Below are 18,551 nucleotides of genomic sequence, written 5' to 3'. Positions count from 1 at the left end.
ATCAGAGAGAGAGAGAGAGAGAGAGAGAGAGAGAAATTTTCAAGTCAATACCTATTAGGGTAAATATAGAAAATATTGTATATAAGGCAGTCATCAAAAGAAGGTAAGACTTTGAGATGTCAAAAAAGAGAGAGTTAAAATCAACAGGTCAGAAGAAGGGACTGGGTGGCTGCTGGAGGGGGAGATACAGTTTTCTATAAAAAATAAGCTGGTCGCACTCCAGTGTAAGACTACACATCCAAGAAAATTTGGGTAGCACTAGTGTTCTTAATGGTGTGTGTGTGTGTGTGTGTGTGTGTGTGTGTGTGTGTGTTTATAACAGAACCCAAAAATGGGCATGGGAAGAGGATTGAAGAATTGGGGAGGGATGAATATACCAAAACACACACTGCCAAACTCTCAAAAAAACTAATGAAAAAAGAGAAAGAAAAAAGATTAGGGGGAAGGAGAGGATAAAGGAAAGATAGAATTAAAATTACAGAGTTTGCAAGGCTCAGGAATTAATGAGAATCTTAGCTTGGCTAAGACTGAAGGGTAAATCAGGTGATTTTTATCATACACAGACAGAGAGGGAAAACAGGGAACACAACACACTCCACACAAAGCTGAGATGCTATGGAAGGTGTGACCCATTTGGGAATTAACCCACAGCATCTTCTGAGCAGGAAAGCACCTAGAGGTTTCCTATCCAGTGTCTCACCTGTAATAGCAGCCACGATACTGGAATGCAACCACTTCTAGCAGAAAGCTTCTTCTGACCTCTAAACTCTTTTTTTTTGGGGGGGGGGGGGTTCGAAACAGGGTTTCTCCGTAGCTTTTGGTTCCTGTCCTGGAACTAGCTCTTGTAGACCAGGCTGGCCTCAAACTCACAGAGATCCGCCTGCCTCTGCCTCCCGAGTGCTGGGATTAAAGGCGTGTGCCACCAACGCCCGGCTCCCTCTAAACTCTTTTAAAGCAAAAGCCTTGTCTTGAAGGTGAAAGACAATCTCCTAGAGAATACTTGTCATAACCAAGTACATTCCATACATGAAAAACAGTGTTTTAGACAAATAACAAAATTTTAGCACCAACAGTAGGAGTCAGAAATTCTGAATTTAATCTTGTCATGTTTGAGCTGACAGAGGCAAGAGACACACTTTCCATGGTGGCTTTGGGAAGGGAGTTGGCTTCAACAGAGATAAGGATTCAGGAGAAGACTCAAGTGGTATTTTGATGGGTAAATGTGCTGGCAGGCTTCTCTAAACTTTCATGACGAGAACCATGTAAGTGAACACAGTACACTTGATAAGAGTAAGCAGGTAATATTGAACTGATTCTAAGCATGAATATGCTAATGGAATTTCATATTTGTTTCTATGTGTGTTTTTGAACGTTGTGTATTGAAAGGTGAGTTGTGCAGTGTTCAGATGCATTCTGATGTTAATGCACAGCTTCCTACCATGCGTCATGTCCAATGAATAAGCAGTATCTTTCACACCCAACAAACTAAGCAAACTCCCATGAAATGGAAATGGTGGATCAACTGTTATTCATTAAGTCGTTATGGTATAATACACAGTAGGGACCATCGCCTCTTCCCCAAAACTATTCTTATAGGGGAAAGAGAAGAAAGTATTCCTAAAAAAAAAAGGTAAGAGTGTGAGGCTGGACTCACTCTTTTGTCACGTTCTTCAGTAATATTAATAGAAATACAAAGCCATTAAATGATGTTTAAAAATTAAACACTCAACGTTTAACAGAGTAAATATACACAGTGAAGCATAATATTAACACAGAGACTATTACAATTGATAAAGGATAGTATTTAGGCATGAAGTTTAATATTGATTTATTTGTTTGTTTTACAAAAGAGTCCTAGAAATGGTGATAATTCCAAGTTGAGACTCAATAAGAATTACAAAGTGATATAGGTGTGGAGTATGGAGAGGTTTTTTTTTTTTTTTATGATTGTGTAAGCCAAGAAGCGTGCATGCACTTGAAGTAGTGGCATGAATTCAATCTTCAACTCCAAGTATATTTGCACCAGGCAACAACTTAGAGAAAACTTTTCAAGGAAAAAAACCACGGAAAGTTAAATCACTCTAAGGCTGCTGTACAACTGAAGTAGAAAATTAGCTTTGCTGTAACTTACAACTATTAAATAGACATCGAGAAGTCAACCAGGAAACACATAAAAAAAGGAAATGTTGCCAATTACATAGCTGCAAAATTAAGTTGGATGTCAGAATACTATGCAATAAAATTCAGATCTGTTACAACTTATAGCTTGTCAGAAGAAAGCAATTCCTTTGGAAGCACCCTTAGTTACTCACTGACTTGTAATTACAGATGTGTTAATTCCATTACTCATTTATTTTTATTGATAGATTAGTGGTAGAAAGTATCCAAATTTCTTGTATGTCAAGCAGTTAATGACCTGTAAATGAACTCTTAAATATGTCAGGGATGTACGTTATTTAAGGCGATTATTTAGCAAAGCAACGATCCTTCCATTATGCAAATTACTATCATTAAATTATAAACGTGCAAGTATCTGATTTTATGCTTTGTTCTGGGTCCTCAAAATGACCTTTCAGTCTGGGTTTCTTTAATGTATAGTTAATATGGAAACATTTTCTTCAAGAATGACAGGGAGAGTTGATAGACACTTCCAGTTCTCGGGTTCCTGTACTTTTGTGCAGTGATAGAGCTGGAGGGGATGATAATGATGATAATAAGGATGATAATAATGATAGGTAACTTTGTTGTATTTGCTCAAAGGGCAAATTTTTTAGACTTATAAATACAATGATTTATATCAACTAGAATGTCTATTCTAAATACTTTTAATTCTGCTACTTATTTTGAAAACCATTTCTAGCATATGGGCATTTGGAATTTTATACAGTACATATGTGGTCAAGTGGGAAAATACTGTAAAGAATCTGATTCTGGGGCTGGAGCAATGACTCAAAGACGAAGAGCACTGGCTGTTCTTCTAGAGGTTCCTCAGGTTCAATTTCCCAGTACACTCAAGGCAGCACACAACTGTATCACAATAAAGAAAATTATTTTGTATATTAATGAAAAACAATAAAACAAAATAATTTTAGCCTGATGATTATAGGGAAAGAAGCAGATGTGCTGAGAAAGATGAGCCGTGATGATACTGAATATGAAGGGAGACTTTGGAAGAAATGAAAACACATTCGTGGTCAATAGATGTTGGAGATAAAAATTGGGACTGGTGGAAAGAACATGTGTGAGGATGCTGAAAACAACAGGCTCTTCACACTGTAAGTGAACCATGCAGTCCCATTGCAAAATGGTGATGGGGGCTGGAGGGAGGCTGGGGTCAGATAGGAAGTGGGTGAGAAATTTTTACATAAGAGAATGAGAGAGATCGAAGGTGTTTGGACAGGGGACTCACAAAATTAGAGTTAGATTTTAGAATACCATCCTGGTTTAGGTGTTGGGAAAAGCAGACAATTAGGAAGCTCTAGGTGCCTATTATCTGGAATTCATACCATGGCAGGAGGGTCTAATGTGTGCTATGTCTGTCAACTGTTCAATTGCTCCATCCGAGTAATATGAGACTTCAGGGAGCATCTGCAAAATATGAATATTATTCATGAGTTGAGTCTATTCCTGGACAACACTAGTGGATTCTGTCATGCAGAGCGGTTTGGACGGCATCTGGATAACCCACATAAAACCTAACAAAGGAAGTTACAAATATGACTTTAGGTAATTGAGTACACAGTCAACACATAGAAGGGAAATTAACAGAGCATGAGAACTGATTAGATGGTAGAATGGAATAAAATAATAGAGAGTTGATTTCTCTTCAGACATAAGTCAAGAAGTAGGTAGTCAAATCATTTCTTGGTTCACTGGTAAGAACTTTGGTTACTGCCAAATGTCCTTGAACATTCAGTCAAAAAGAGATCTATGCTTGGTGATTTTTGAATCATATGATAGTAAAACTCGATGGGGACAGGGGAATGACATATTTGTCTTCTTAAACAAATTATAAGTATTTTTGTCCAGATTAAAGGACTAACATATGGGAACAGAAGCAGAAGCCAAATAATATTCAGCCAGTTTTCAGTGAGTGAATCTTAAATAAACCATCCCATGTAAGTTTTTAAAAGCAAAGAGGATTTTTTCACTGGACTAGCCAGGGATCGTTACATAAGCAGGGCAGCTGAGAACTAGGAAAGGTAAATGAAGCGACGCTAGAACTGACAGCCACACTCTCGAATAGCTCCTAAGAAGAGAAAGCCAAGCAAATGTTGCAGGGACTGAAACACCCAGAAGTTACTCAGGGCTATCAAGTAGAAAACACCTTATTGAAAATTTAAGGACTCAACAAAATAGAGACGTAACTAACGTGTCTGTTTATCTGAAAAAAAGGCAAAGGTGTCTTGATTTCAGTTACCTCGGAATTTGTCAGTCTCATGAACCTGGACAGCCCTGGACAGGCTAGAGGGAGTACTAGACTGTGGATGAGAACAGTGAAAGCATTAGATCAAACAAGTAGATAAAACTCTAATCACTGTACCACGTTAAAAATTCAAAGTACCAGCTGGAGTGCAGTTTTCTCTTCATTTGATGTAAACTTCTTTTCAAGACTTCTGTGGGGTCACCTAAGACCTTTACGTCTTTCGAACTATTTTCCCTATGGTATGATTTCCTTTTTCTTCTGTCTCAGCCTTGAGCTAATCCAGCTAACCTTGTGGGCATTTTGGTGCTATTTTCCTCACTGCTCTGATGTAGATGATCTGTTCTTTCTCCAGCAGCACCATTATTTGACTTTTCATTTAGCATCATTAGGCTTATGTTATTCTTGAATTATTCCCAAACCTGCTATAGTTTCACAAGTATACTTTAACTCATGAGCCACATATCAAATCCAACTTTTCCCATTTTTCCACAGAACACCAACCAGCATATGGCACTCTTATCAGCTGTTTCTTGAGGCACTGAAACGAACTCTACTAAACAGAAGTTTGCTGCTTAAAAGTTTCTCAATTATAAATGCACCACAAAAATTGTTAGGAGAATATAAACAAGTAGTCATACTGTTACTGTCTAGAGGGTCATATTTATGCAAAGACTAATCTCTTATTCAGTTAATGAGGTGATATATTTAAAAAGTGATGCTTTGAAAACCTTGTGTGCTTACTTCTGCAGTACATATGCTAAAAATCTTCTTGCAACTAAACATGGTGTCTCACGGTCAGTAATTACAGCATTCGGAGGTCAGGGCAGAAGGGCTGCTGTAAATTCTGGGCCACCCTGACTTGAGTATTTGACCAGCCTAGGTGAAGGAGGAAACCCTATCTCACTGTCTTCCCACTCTCCCTCAAAATTTTTTTGCCATGATTAATCAGTCTACAAAAAAAATGATTCAGTTGAATTGCTTCTGGTGATATTTACCCAGACAGTATGAGCAGAAGCATATAAAATGTCTAAAAACCTCATTTCAACACTTTACTTCTGAATCAGAACTGCTAGAAAATCAGAAGCTGTAACAGCAATCGCATCTCCAATTATACCTATTGCAACTGTATTGGTAATAATTGTAAGGGCTTCTTTGCCCTCCCTTTTTAAAAATAAATTTTAGGCCAAAAGAGTAACATCATGTTTAGAGTTTATTGAGAACCTTCCAATATGTAGAATTTTAGAAGCAAGATTTACCAACAGGAGTAATGGGTGTCTCCCCAAGTCTTTCAAACAGTGCCCACGTATAGACTGGTTGAACAAATTTAGTTTTATTGAAAGTAAACATTTACATTGGCTACAATGTTAGAACTATTACAAAGCAGGATAAAAGAGGCTGAAGGAGCAATAGAAAGCAAGTGCAATAAAAAGGGAATAGAGAAAATATTTGGCCTTAGCGATCTCTTGGCAGTATTTACATTATGTACATATTGTTAAATAGTTATAATAACTCTAAGGCACCAAAGGCTAAATAGCAGGTTGCAATACTAGTCTGTGCACAAAAGTCAAGAAATTTATTGTAAAGAAGGTTGGATAGTCAAAGAAACATAGGCATACCTTAATGTTTACATAAAGGAGTGGCTGCAGTTTTTAAAATCTCAAATGATACATTAAATATTGGGCAGATTGAAGAAATTGTTTTTAGAACATTAAATTATGTTGACTATGTAAATAAGCACTATTTTTTATTGACTTGCTGGTAAATGTATAATGTAATCTATTCTTCAACAAAGCTTTTTCACACTCATGGATATGTTTTGACTACAAGCTACTTGAAATACTTTTGACCTATCAAAACTTAAGTCTATATTTCATAGTGTGTACAAAATTCCCAAGAAAAAAATTACCGGGTAATAATATACACCAAATTCATATGTGAGCTGACAAAAATTTAGTAGGCATTAATTGTCAAAATATTTGAATATTCAGGTTGGAATCCTGGCACAGCATTTGGGCTTATCTTGTGTTGTTTTGCTTTGACCTCTTTCGTGTGGGTAACTGCTAGTGACTCTTAAGTGAATGGCCATGAAAGCAGCCCAGGTAGAAAACGAACTTTACAGTGAACTAATTAACTTCTCATGCCACTAAATCCTTCAAATAACTCGCCTCAGTGTTAACTATGTCGTTGATCACTGTTGCCTACATTACAGAGTGAGGAGGCGATTGGCAATGTCTGTGTCTACCATGGTCTTAACTGTTGAATTATTTGATGAGTTATGTTTGCAAAACTGTATCTGTTTCTTATTCTGGAAACCAATTTGCCTTGAAAGCAGTCTCTCTTTAGTGCTGAGGTAGTGTTAGAATGAAGAATCCAGCAGGACATTAGACTATTGTATTTCTTTAATGTGCTTCAGAGGCTACTGTGAAACTTTTACTTATTTGGGTGAGAGATGATCCAAGGTTGAGCAATATCTTTATGATATTAAATTACTATCTGATGAAAGTTGTGGGTGATTTTTTCCTGAATGCTTTCTGAAATCTCATGCCCTGAAGCAAATTATGATTAATGAAATAAGTACTGCTAAAATTCTTCAAGTGATATTAATTTAAAAATTATATACTTCCATATTAAATGCGTGCTTTCTTTCAATAGAGGAGAGGAAAACTGGGGGATTTCTACTGCAAGTTCTTGAAATTCCCAAACAGGAACATTTATAGCAATTTGGATTCATGCCCTACAGTAGTTCACAGAACTCTAAGGATATGGCATTCTTACAATTCAAGTTTAGAATGTATAAAGCTTCAAACCCAACATCTGCTGAGATGAACCAGCAGCATAACTCACTCCTGGGCACACCAAAGTGCTTCCCCATGATACACCCTGCAGTACTGGATCAATTCTGTATTATTACACTTTCCTCCTCTTCCACTTTCAGTTATTTCATCTCTCTTTTGTAGTGAAAGAGGAAGACTTCTTCCTAATGAAAGGTTCCATAAAATCAGCCATGCAGGAAAAAAATGTCTTCACACTCTACTTCAAGAATGAAGCCTTCCTTAATAAAGCAATGCTGAGTTTCAATAACAACAGAACTAATATTACTGTTATAAAAGGCAATGGGTAGATTCCAATGATTATTAATATGTAATACTATCTCAACTGTCTAGAATCATCAAACACTAATACCAGAATGGGTGGCTGAGTCATAGGAATGATAGAGGTGGTTGAATCTCTTAGAGACCTGCTTGAGTTTTGGATGTAAAATATTCACATACTAATGGTATTAGAAATTAGATCCTTTAGAAATATAAGCATTTTCATTAGAGTATCATAGCAGTTCCAATTTCAAAATGTTAACAAAAGTTTATTCTTTTTACAATATGTGCTTATAAAAGTTCTGACGCAATTTTTGGAAACTAATTCTGGGAAAGTAATACAACTTGATGATCATTATAAGACATCTCATTTAATTGTCATAAAATGCCTATCACTATGTGTATTTAGTGGGTATCAAACTACCATTTACTTTTCTACTTGGATAGGGAAATTTTCTTGTACTCTTAAATTGGCAGTAGAAGTTTTTGATGCCAGTTTTCCCTCCTCTAAATTATGTCCCTTGAGTTCAAGCACAGGTGACCCTGCAGATTCTAGGGCTCCCCTCCTTACAGATCCCTCACCTATTAAGCAAAGGCCTAATGCATCAGGTCTGCAGTTTTCCAATTAAGCTAGAAAGCATTCTCCAGCCTTCCTGGAGGTTCCTCACAGATGGCCTAATAGGAGGGGATTCTAAGACATCCCCCCTTTTAAACTAAGAGTTACATCTTTCTATTTTTATCGTGTGTAGAATGTCCCACAAAATTATTTCTTTGTGTTGTTGCCTATAAAAGGTCTCAAAATATTGTTACAATGACTTAGGAGATCCGGTAGAAAGAAGCAATGGTATTCTCATTGCACAAAAGTCTTCAAATACCTGGTCACTGACCACTCAATAAACGCTCTACCAGGCTAATGTTACTCCATAGTTCAGAGACACAAGTCAGAACAGGTTGATGCTTCTTTAAGTAGACACTATGAAGCTGATTAGAATCTTAATCTCTTCAATTTTGTATTTTTGTAGAAGTACTAGCATTTCAATTATTTACAATAGAAGAAAAACAAAATATCAGTAAAAATCTTCTTAAACTGTACCCTCTGACATTATACTTGGCCCATCTCTCACCTTTTATGCCAAAGGAAATAAACACACAAGTTATCACACCACACTTGCAAATGATGACACGCTTGTATTTTTTTCTGTCTACATAAATTAAAATCAGATATAAGCCGTGATTCAGGATTTGAATCGAGTGGCAGACTCACTAATTAAACTGCTTTCATGAATGCCGTGATTCCAACGGCAAAATAAACACTGTCAGTTAAAACTTGAAATGCCTATGACCCTAAGACTCAAAGGAACAGAAAGGATTTGATGGGCACATGAGTCAAAGAAGAGCTGAAAGGTGGGGTGAGCTTCTTTCTGTAAGCTTGTATTCTTTTAATGTAAAAGAAGCTAGACAGTTTATCTTCTTTCTCAATATGAAAAAAATAAGCAGAGGTAGCAGATGAAAAATATAAAAATACAGATATGGTACAAATAAACTCCATTAGAAGAAATAAAAAATGTGCACTTTCTGTTTCTTAATTCTGTGCCCCCCCCACTTTTTTTTAATCCTATGAGTATGTAAACACAGATTTAAATCACCAGGAACATTGCTTTTCTGAGTTGAATTTCAGATAACATTTTAAATTAGCTATATTAACCAATGGGATATTGCTTCAAATAACTGAAAAAAAAATGGGTCTGCGAATATTTGTGTGTGTGTGTGTGAATGAACTATAGCAAATTTGGCTCATATCTTGGTTTATGACCAAATTTACTGCTTATTGGTTGTGATTTTTGCTCCTTCCACGACAGCACGATGGAGCTATCCATCCGTTGTCAAAATACATGTGTGAACAAGCATGCATATGCACAACCACACATTCTGACACGTGAAATCCGCAGACAGGTGGCCCGCATGCCTTCTGGCACGGCACTGCCTCTGATGCTCACTGCTGTCTTAGAAGGGAAAATACGAGAAGAGGACTATGCCTCCCAAAGCATTCAAATGTTTGTGTGACTCATACTGAACACACCGCAACGTGCAGACATTGTACTTATTGTGGACTGTCTGGTAGATTTAAAAGCCATTATAAAATGACCTCAATTCTATTTCAGTACCCTAAAATAGCAGTACATAATACCAAATGTCCAATTAAAGCATTTAATATAAAAATGTCATCAGCACAAAACTTTTTTTTCAATCTGTTTATTGTATATGCAACCCAAACTTGAGTTTAAGTGCTGTTTAATGTTTATTACTAGATTTCATAACCCTACAATTGGTAAATCTTAAACTGTTTTAGGTATTTAATGAAATATTTAGAAATACTAAGAAAAGAAAAATTGGTATTCAAAGGGTTAATTTTGTTTATAATAACAATAAATTATTTTTTTATCATCTTCTTCAGTTCAAAATCCAGCTCTGAACCCGAGGAAGCTTTCAAATCCTGCCCAGCGGTGTTCTCTAACCAGTAGCAGTCTGATTACCAATTACTCGGAGGATTTCTTTGTGAATCCCTCCCTCCTGTGTGTTGATATTGGCATCTCCCACCTGGCCGTCTTCATAGCTACAAGAGAAAGCAGAAATGGGAAACATGGATAACAATGGTAGTGTTTATATGACTTCAAATGTTGTTTGTTTCCTAGAAGCAACACAAGGAAACCAAAACCACAGGGTTATTTTTTTTTTAAAGCAGTATCTAATGTGTGTTCAAGAGGAAACTCGGCATAGTTGGTTCTTTTTCACCATACCTTAATTTATTCCCTTCCTTCCATTTCAACGTGAAGTCCTTCATCCCACCTAACACATTGCCAGACTTGCAGGGACACATGTGTCTTTCTCAGTGCAAGCATCTTTCCAAACAGCTGCCGTGACGTCAACTGCAGAACAACCCACTGCCTTCATCTTTCTATGCCGTGGGTTCTGGACATCTTCGCTGCACTGCTTTCTCAGCTATCCTGTCCCAACTGGCTGCACTGGCTTCACATTCTATCCCTGTGTCCTCGTCAGGCCCACCTGCTAACTACTGCTTTGCATGACCAGCGCTCCAGTGTTATTTCTTAACTGGTAACTCATTCTCTTTCGTTCGTAATATTGTTTTATTTATGCTGCATAAGATTGCAAGCCTGTTAAGCTCAGCCTAGCAGCAAGAATGGAGACACGATACCAAAGGACAGCAATTGCTAAGTGCTTGAGAAAGAAATAATTACATCTTGGATAACTCATTTCCTCAAATAAGCTGACGTAGGCAATTAGAATTTCCAAAGAGCAAATTTTCAAACTTGAAATGATAATATTCAGAGTGAAATAGGTGATGAATTAATCTTGTGACTGAAAAAAATGCCTTCAAGAAAGAAGCTGCAGAGAAGTGGTAATTACTGCAAAATAGATAACCAGAAGCATAAGCACAGTGTCCCGGAGATTAATGCGTGCCTCTGTCTTTTCTTTGCCGTACTTAAATTCTCCTGAGACAGCACAAGGTGGGAAAATAAAACACTGGAACACAGAACAAGACTGCTTAAAGACCAAGAGATGATTCCACTTGAATCCAGTCCAAGTTTCAAGACTGGAGCTGGTCCAGAATATTGATAAATCTGTTTAATTCTTACCATACAATTTTACTATTCTAGTTACAACTTGCCCTTCTTATACTAACCAGTGTTGTAACATTATTGTAAGATGGGAGTTCTTAAAATGCATGGTACATAATCCAAACACTAATATTTTCTCAGGAAATCAAACAGTAAATGCCACATTAAAATTTATAAAAGAACAAACACTGCTTTTGCTTAAGACTCAGGTTTGGTTCCCAGTGTCCACATCAAGTGGCTCACAAACAACCACCTGCATAAAACTTCACTTCTGGGAAATTTGATACCCTCTGGCCTATGAGAACACCTACTTGGACATGGTACACATAAGTTCACATAAGAACATGCATATACATATATAAGAAATAAATTTAAAAAGGAATTAGAAAATATGTTACAGTTCTTCAAACTAAATCAGATGTCTGGGGGCAGATGTTGTATAAAGGTATCTTTTAAGCAAAACATATTACCTTATAATTAAGAAAAGAAAGGGGATTGATAGGAGGTGGGGAGGGTCAGAGAAATGCATTATGTACATGTATGAAGTGTCGTAATAAAATTTGTTACTCTAATAGAAGCACTAAAAAACCATATTGACTTTGTTTTTGCATAAACGAGGATACTGTGTCCTTATTTCTTAATAGACGGAGGAGGTTGACCTGGCATATAGATGGGTAACCGTGTTTTATTGTGAAAACACAAGATAAACTCTCCAGACCTTGGATCCGAAGATTGGAGGCTGAGAGAAGAGAGTTGAATAGACACAGAGAAAACCATCCTGCCAGGGGAGAGAAGCAGAGTGGCAGCTCGCAATATATATATATATATATATATATATATATATATATATATATATATATATATATATATATTGGATTTTTCAATACAGGGTTTCTCTGTAGCTTTTGGTTCCTGTCCTGGAACTAGCTCTTGTTGACCAGACTGGCCTCGAACTCACAGAGATCTGCCTGCCTCTGCCTCCCGAGTGCTGGGATTAAAGGCGTGCGCCACCACCGCCCCGGCAGCTCGCAACATTTCTGGTGGTTGTGACCTTCCAACTCCAGATTATGGCCTCCATGTGACTTTAAATTGTCTCGTTCAAGTTGGTTTCTTTTTGGTTACAGTTTCGGTACACTCTCCACACCTATGGCATCCTATGCAAACTGGACTTTCATGCTTACCCTAACTGACATTCAGCTTAAACACTACTATCTCTGCTCTTTGTGCAATGTGAAATTGACCTGTGAATAGGATTTGTTTGTAAATCATGGTAATGTCCCATTTTTGGCTGTCCTGTCTACATTTTCCCTCCTGACCTTCATGTTCTACTTAAGTCAGGAAAACTCTTTCCAGGTCTCCTGGTTGATGCACTCAGGGGATGTTGTCTCCTTTGGGTATAACATGTAACATATAGCTCACTACACTATTGCTTGCTTGCTTCTTTATCTCTGCCTCTGTCTCTCAGCTACATTGTTTCATTTCTTAGCTACCTAGCTTCTGATTATTATTTTTAATCTCTTTGCCTCTCCTTCTTCTTCTTCTTCTTCTTCTTCTTCTTCTTCTTCTTCTTCTTCTTCTTCTTCTTCTTCTTCTTCTTCTTCTTCTTCTGTGTTGTAGCTTAATGATTTCCAGAACACAATGAATTCCAGTTCCTTTTCTCCTGGATATATTAAACTTGGTCAACCCTTTCAGCCTCTCCCCAGTTTTAACTACCATCCATGTGTTGATTCCTAAAATTTCATCTCCAGACTTCCAATCCTTGTGTCTTTTTTTAATATCATTTTCCATAGATGCCACCTATGTAATATATCTAAAACACATTATACTCACATATAATCTCTTCATTAAAATAGATCACTGTTTTGTAGATTCTTTTTTTAAATATTTATTTATTTATTATGTATACAATATTCTGTCTGTGTGTATGTCTGCAGGCCAGAAGAGGGCACCAGACCTCATTACAGATGGTTGTGAGTCACCATGTGGTTGCTAGGAACTGAACTCAGAACCTTTGGAAGAGCAGGCAATGCTCTTAACCACTGTGCCATCTCTCCAGCCCCATGTTTTATAGATTCTTCCAACCAATATGCACTAATTGCTTCTGTGTAAACCATCTGTGACATGAGTACCCAAGCATGAGGAGAACTTCATGAGGGAAGGGAACAGACTATCACTCACACACACACACACACACACACACACACACACACAAACACACACACCCTACAGTGGTGAGGCAGGGATGAGGCAGTTTAGGAGTACAGAGACAATTGCAAATCTAAAGGTTAATTTTGCATGTGATTTCTGACAAGGAATTCAGAGAAGGTAAAAAACACTATGCTTGAGTTTGCTCTGAAGAACAGGGGCCAGGAATGCAGCTATAGGTTTGAGCAGTCGCTTAGCATGCAAATGTCTTAGGGCTTCAAAAGTAGACTAGTGTTTCTCCTTTTTTTCTTGTCTTAAATTTCTGCATATTAAATCTGAATCATCAGTCTAAAAATCGCAATACTTAATAAATCTCTCATTGTACAAAATTAGTTTTGAGGGCAATGAAATTAAAAGCAGGGGAACAAGAGTCTTCTGATGAATCCTGTGGGAGACAGTTTTAGAGCTACAGGGATAAAAAGTATTGATTGGAGAGAACAGTAAAAAGATAAAACTTAGGAAGAGAAGGAACATGGAAAACCACAGCTCAGCTTTTAGTGTTTGATATATGAAATTACTGCATAGATAAGAGTTATTGAGGAGTTACAAAGGGGGTTTTAAATAATGGGTTCCACTTTGTATATACTGATTTTTTAAAGGTATTGTTAGGATGTTTGAGAATAAATAGTCATTGAGAAGTTAAAATGCAGGCCTTCACTCTCCCTACCGGACAAACACCAGGTACCAAAGACAAATGGACTCACATTGTACGAGACTGCAAAGATGGAGAGCAAGAAAGAAGGTCATGCTTAAAAACAGATAATACAACAGAAACATGCACTGGTCATTACCCAGTTCACACCAAACAGAAGCACCGTGAAGCTTCTGGAAGGAAGGAGGCATGAAGGAAGACTTGGACGAGGAGTGAGATTTAGGCACACAGATATGAGTGTGCAGGACAGAATCTATGCTTCACAGAGAAAGAACAGAACCTCAATAGTGGAAATCACAGTGTACGACTGTGAGGTGTGAAGCTCAGCAACCCAAGGCATGAAAGCAGCAGCCATGGTGGGTCAGAAGCTGCACACCAGCCTCCCCTCCGCTTATGGTGCATGGCACGGCAAAGATGAAAGGATGAAGGTTTCAGTGTGTGAGTCACCGAGACTCTCTCGGGTAAGCGGCAGCCTCAGTGGACAGCTTAGAGGTTAGAAAGGGAGCCGGGGCGGAGACAGACTGGGTTTGTGATACACCAGAGATCCAGCACAGTTCCTCGGCCCTATTTGTGTTTATGATTCACCCACAGATGCCTTTACTGGCAAAGGCGATGTTCTGTCTTCTAATTTTGTAATTTTCTAATTTTCCTGTGGATGTCTGTTGAGCAATGTCTACCTACCTTTTACAAACTCATAATTAAAGATGATGTTTATTTTACCTAATGGTCATTATAAATTTATTATTTTATACATTCTGGTATGTGCCTAAAACAGTTTCACTTTTTCAATCCTATGTCAAAACTATATATAATCCCTGCATTTAGGAAGCTAAGGCACCAGGGCCATGGCTGAGTTCAAAGGGCACCACTGATTACATAGTAAGACCCTGTCTCATGAAAGACAAAAAGAAAAAGGGAGGAGCTACTAAAGAGTAGGTGTCAGTCAGATACAAAATGCTGCAGGGATGGATGTGGGGCAGAGAGAGACAAGGGAAGGACACTTTGTTTCAAGAATTTTCATTCCATCTGAAGAAGAATGAGCTAAATTTTAAGAGCAAGTTCTGTCATGAGCCACAGGAGCACCAAGGCACCACAGTCTTCTACTCGAATTTTCTAGAAATTTTAGAGAAGAGGGGATGGTTGAACTACCCCTTAAAAGGTGAAATGAACTAAAGAGGAAAACCTGAGATTTATATAGGACTACATAGATCTGCTCGATCCAAGGACCTGGCAGGTCTGGCCCTATTTTCTGTAGAGAAAACGTTTCATGTGATTTTTCCCACCATTATGCTTGTAAACTTGCTCAAATGTTTTCGGAAATAGGGGTGGCTCCATACTCTACATTTACTTCCTCATCAAAGTACATGGACCATTCACAATTGACTCCACCAACTGTGGAGATGCTGGGAGCATTGGGGCCCCACCCACGTAGGCTCTCATTGCCAGATCAAATCTTACCTTGGGCCCCACACTGCTTAGTTAGAGACAGGGCATCCTCCCACCCTTCCTGGCCATTTCCTGTGCAGTGAAGGAGCCCACACCTGGCCATCTGTCAGGTCAATTAACCACCCCTGATTTTATTAATTTATCCTAATTATGAAAAATTACAATTGCAAATTCTCATCTCTATCTTTAAAAATCCTCTTGTTCATTGTGAAATAACTTACTAGGTCTGGTGTGTGGTATAGATTTATTATCCCAGTACTCAGAGGGCTGAAGTGGGAGGATTGCTGGGAGCATGAGACGAGCCTGTGCTACACAGTGTGTGTGATTCAGGACTGCGAGGGGGAAAAGGAAAGAGAGGAGGGGCTGACACTTCACTAAGTGTGTCCTACAATTCTGTGTGCTTGGTCTTCTCTCTCAGCCCACCTTATGGCCCCTTGGAAATCAGCTCTCTCAGTTTTACACATAAAAGGTCCCAATATGTTTGCACACGGGTCTCCATGTTGGTGGGAAATCAAATTTTACAATTTTTACGACTAGAAATAGACTGGGAATTTGGTCATAATCTGAAAGAGTGACTACATTTTGCCTAAAATATTTATTCATGGTCATTCAGGGATTTCCTGGAAAATAGCTTCCAAACTTCTATCTTTCCTCCCCAAAGCAGTCCAATCCTTTTGGCATTATTTTAATACCTTGTTACACACCAGTCTGCTTCCTAGCATGCCTCTCTGTTATGCATCTGTCTGTCCCCTAGGGGTTCCCTTTAGTTTTCTCTTCTGTGTTGCTGAGATGCTGGAGAGATGAGATGCTGGATAAATTTTTGAGTAAGACACTAAATGACTACCTAGCAACCACCATAGTTCTGGCAAATTACAGCAGCATGGAAACTGAATTTTCATTGACTCCTTGCAAGAAATGCATATTAACTTACATCTGCATCATCACGCAAAGCTCCTAACATCAGTGGACACACAATGTAAACAAACAAGCAAAAAACTTTTTTAAACTAAGCTTTTGCCTGACGGTTGCTTTCTTTCATTTTTATCCACTTTCTCTTTTCCCAGATGCTACACTCATAGGGGAGGTGCGCCACAAGGACCTGTGGTTGTGTCCTTTCTGAAGAAAGATACTAAAAGCTGTAATCAGAACGCAGAATAATGACTGAATGTATTCTCGCTTTGGTGTGCTCTGAATTTATCAGTCTTATCTAATGAGTCTCGTCTACTGAGCTTGTGAAGAGAAAGGATGACATCTCATTTGTGTGGATAAAGCAATGAAAATGATCTTAATAACCCGCGTTTTGTGTCATTTTGAAAGCATCTGGGTGCACCAGTTTCCATCAGATGGATTTCTCCCCTCTCTCCGCTTCTAAGGAGAACGGGCGTTCTCATCTCCCATAATTAATACCTTACGTGTGATTTATGTGTCGCTGATGAAAATATCAAAAAGACATATTGGAAATTGAACGACTCAGGTATGAAAAACTGTCATGCTTGGTAAATGTTCTGTATTTTTGTTGTTTTTTTTTTGGTGGGGGGGGGGGTTTCGAGACAGGGTTTCTCTGTGGTTTTGGAGCCTGTCCTGGAACTAGCTCTTGTAGATTAGGCTGGTCTCGAACTCACAGAGATCTGCCTGTCTCTGCCTCCTGAGTGCTGGGATTAAATGCGTGCGCCACCATCGCCCAGCTGTTCTGTATTTTTGTAAGTTAAAAAAAAGAGGGAGATCACACAAAAAGACCCGGAGTTATCTTTTTATCAATATCTCAAGTCTATTCAGTGAGGTAATTTTGTAATTGAAGGCTGCTTTCCAGAGGGCCAAACTTCCAACAATGGATAATAACGAACTAGCCAAGAAGAAAAAAAAGAGAGAGAGAGAAGAATGTTTTATGAGCTTTGCAGTGGAGACCTACATTGGCTTAACTTAATCTCAGATTAATCATATAAGGTAATGTATACCAACAGCTTTCCTAGTAGCCACAGGTCCTCAGAACCCTTCTCTGATGTCACTCGACCCCTCAAGGATTGACCTGCATGGCCTTTAGCCTTGTGCTCCACTGGTCTCCACTTTGAGTGGGGTTTGGTCAGGTGGATTTTGGCAGGATTGCTTCCTGTCTGAGCCACCTGGACCTGAGGATGTCTAAGAATCCTACTGCTACTGGATCCTGCTGCCCCGCAGTTATGCCTTTGCAAACCATCTAATTGTGGGTAATAAAAGCACCATGTTCTTTGTGAGCCATCTGCTTGTTCCTGTTGAGACTCTAACTGATGCAGGTAGGCATACTGTTCTCGTTTTGCCAACAGAGCTTTGAGAGGTTATGCAACCTGGTGATTGTTCTTCTTAATTTCTGTTACATTGGAATTCAAACTACCTGATAAAAAAATACCAGAGTACTGGCTGTTATATCCACTGCTGTGAAATCCATAGTCAGTAAGTAAATGCCACAAGAAAATTAGAGTTTTCATAGAATCTGTCTCAGTGAACAACCTGGCCGCATGCTCATGGATCAGACACAAAACACGCAGGGACCTGTGGGCCTATAAGGGATGGCAGCAATTTTGATGCCATCACTTTGATGTGTTTATAAAATAACCCACATCACTTTTCACCATGTTTTTAGAAACTCCATAAACAATAAAACCAATAACTCAGTTCTTTCCTGAAATCCTTTCTGTGCTAAGGTCAGGGAAGAGGTGTAGCCAGACAGGGGAGTGGGGCTGCAGAGGCGAAGATGGAATGTAAAGTCAGACTGGCTTACTGCAGCCGCTGATCTGGAACGAAAAAATGCTTGTCTTCTTGTGTGCCAGCATATACACTGGCCAATACACAGTACCTTGCCAGCCCATATTATGTGAAACGTACATCATTTTTTTATAGAATACTTTCATTATTGCCTTCTCTGTCCCCAGTTCTAAAATCTTTCATCATCAAAGTACATAATACCAGATTAGCAGCATGCAGCCATCACGTTCCTAAATAAGCTTATTGAAATGCTACAATCATTAGATTCATGAGAAGTTCAATTAGTCATTTGTTATATTTGGCAATTAACATGAGAAAATAATACTGCAGCCACTGTTTCATTTGTAGAAGCA

The 18,551-nt window shown here is 38.4% G+C and overlaps 1 protein-coding gene across 3 annotated transcripts in view; it reads right to left on the bottom strand.

Moving 5' to 3' along the window:
- Positions 1-5,732: 5,732 nt before the first annotated feature.
- Parp8 (poly(ADP-ribose) polymerase family member 8) overlaps positions 5,733-18,551 on the bottom strand; it is a 169,585-nt gene continuing 156,766 nt past the window's right edge. For all 3 annotated transcript variants that reach the window (XM_041663466.1, XM_041663467.1, XM_041663468.1), the window contains exon 27: positions 5,733-10,132. In XM_041663466.1, the coding sequence (XP_041519400.1) occupies positions 10,030-10,132 (103 nt within the window). In that variant the 3' untranslated portion in view covers positions 5,733-10,029. The remainder of the gene's footprint in view (positions 10,133-18,551) is intronic.

Source organism: Microtus oregoni, unplaced genomic scaffold (assembly GCF_018167655.1).
Source record: "Microtus oregoni isolate MIOR12 unplaced genomic scaffold, Mior012 000014F_ref0000157, whole genome shotgun sequence".
Lineage (NCBI taxonomy): Eukaryota > Metazoa > Chordata > Mammalia > Rodentia > Cricetidae > Microtus > Microtus oregoni.
This window is presented reverse-complemented; position numbering and strand designations above follow the sequence as displayed.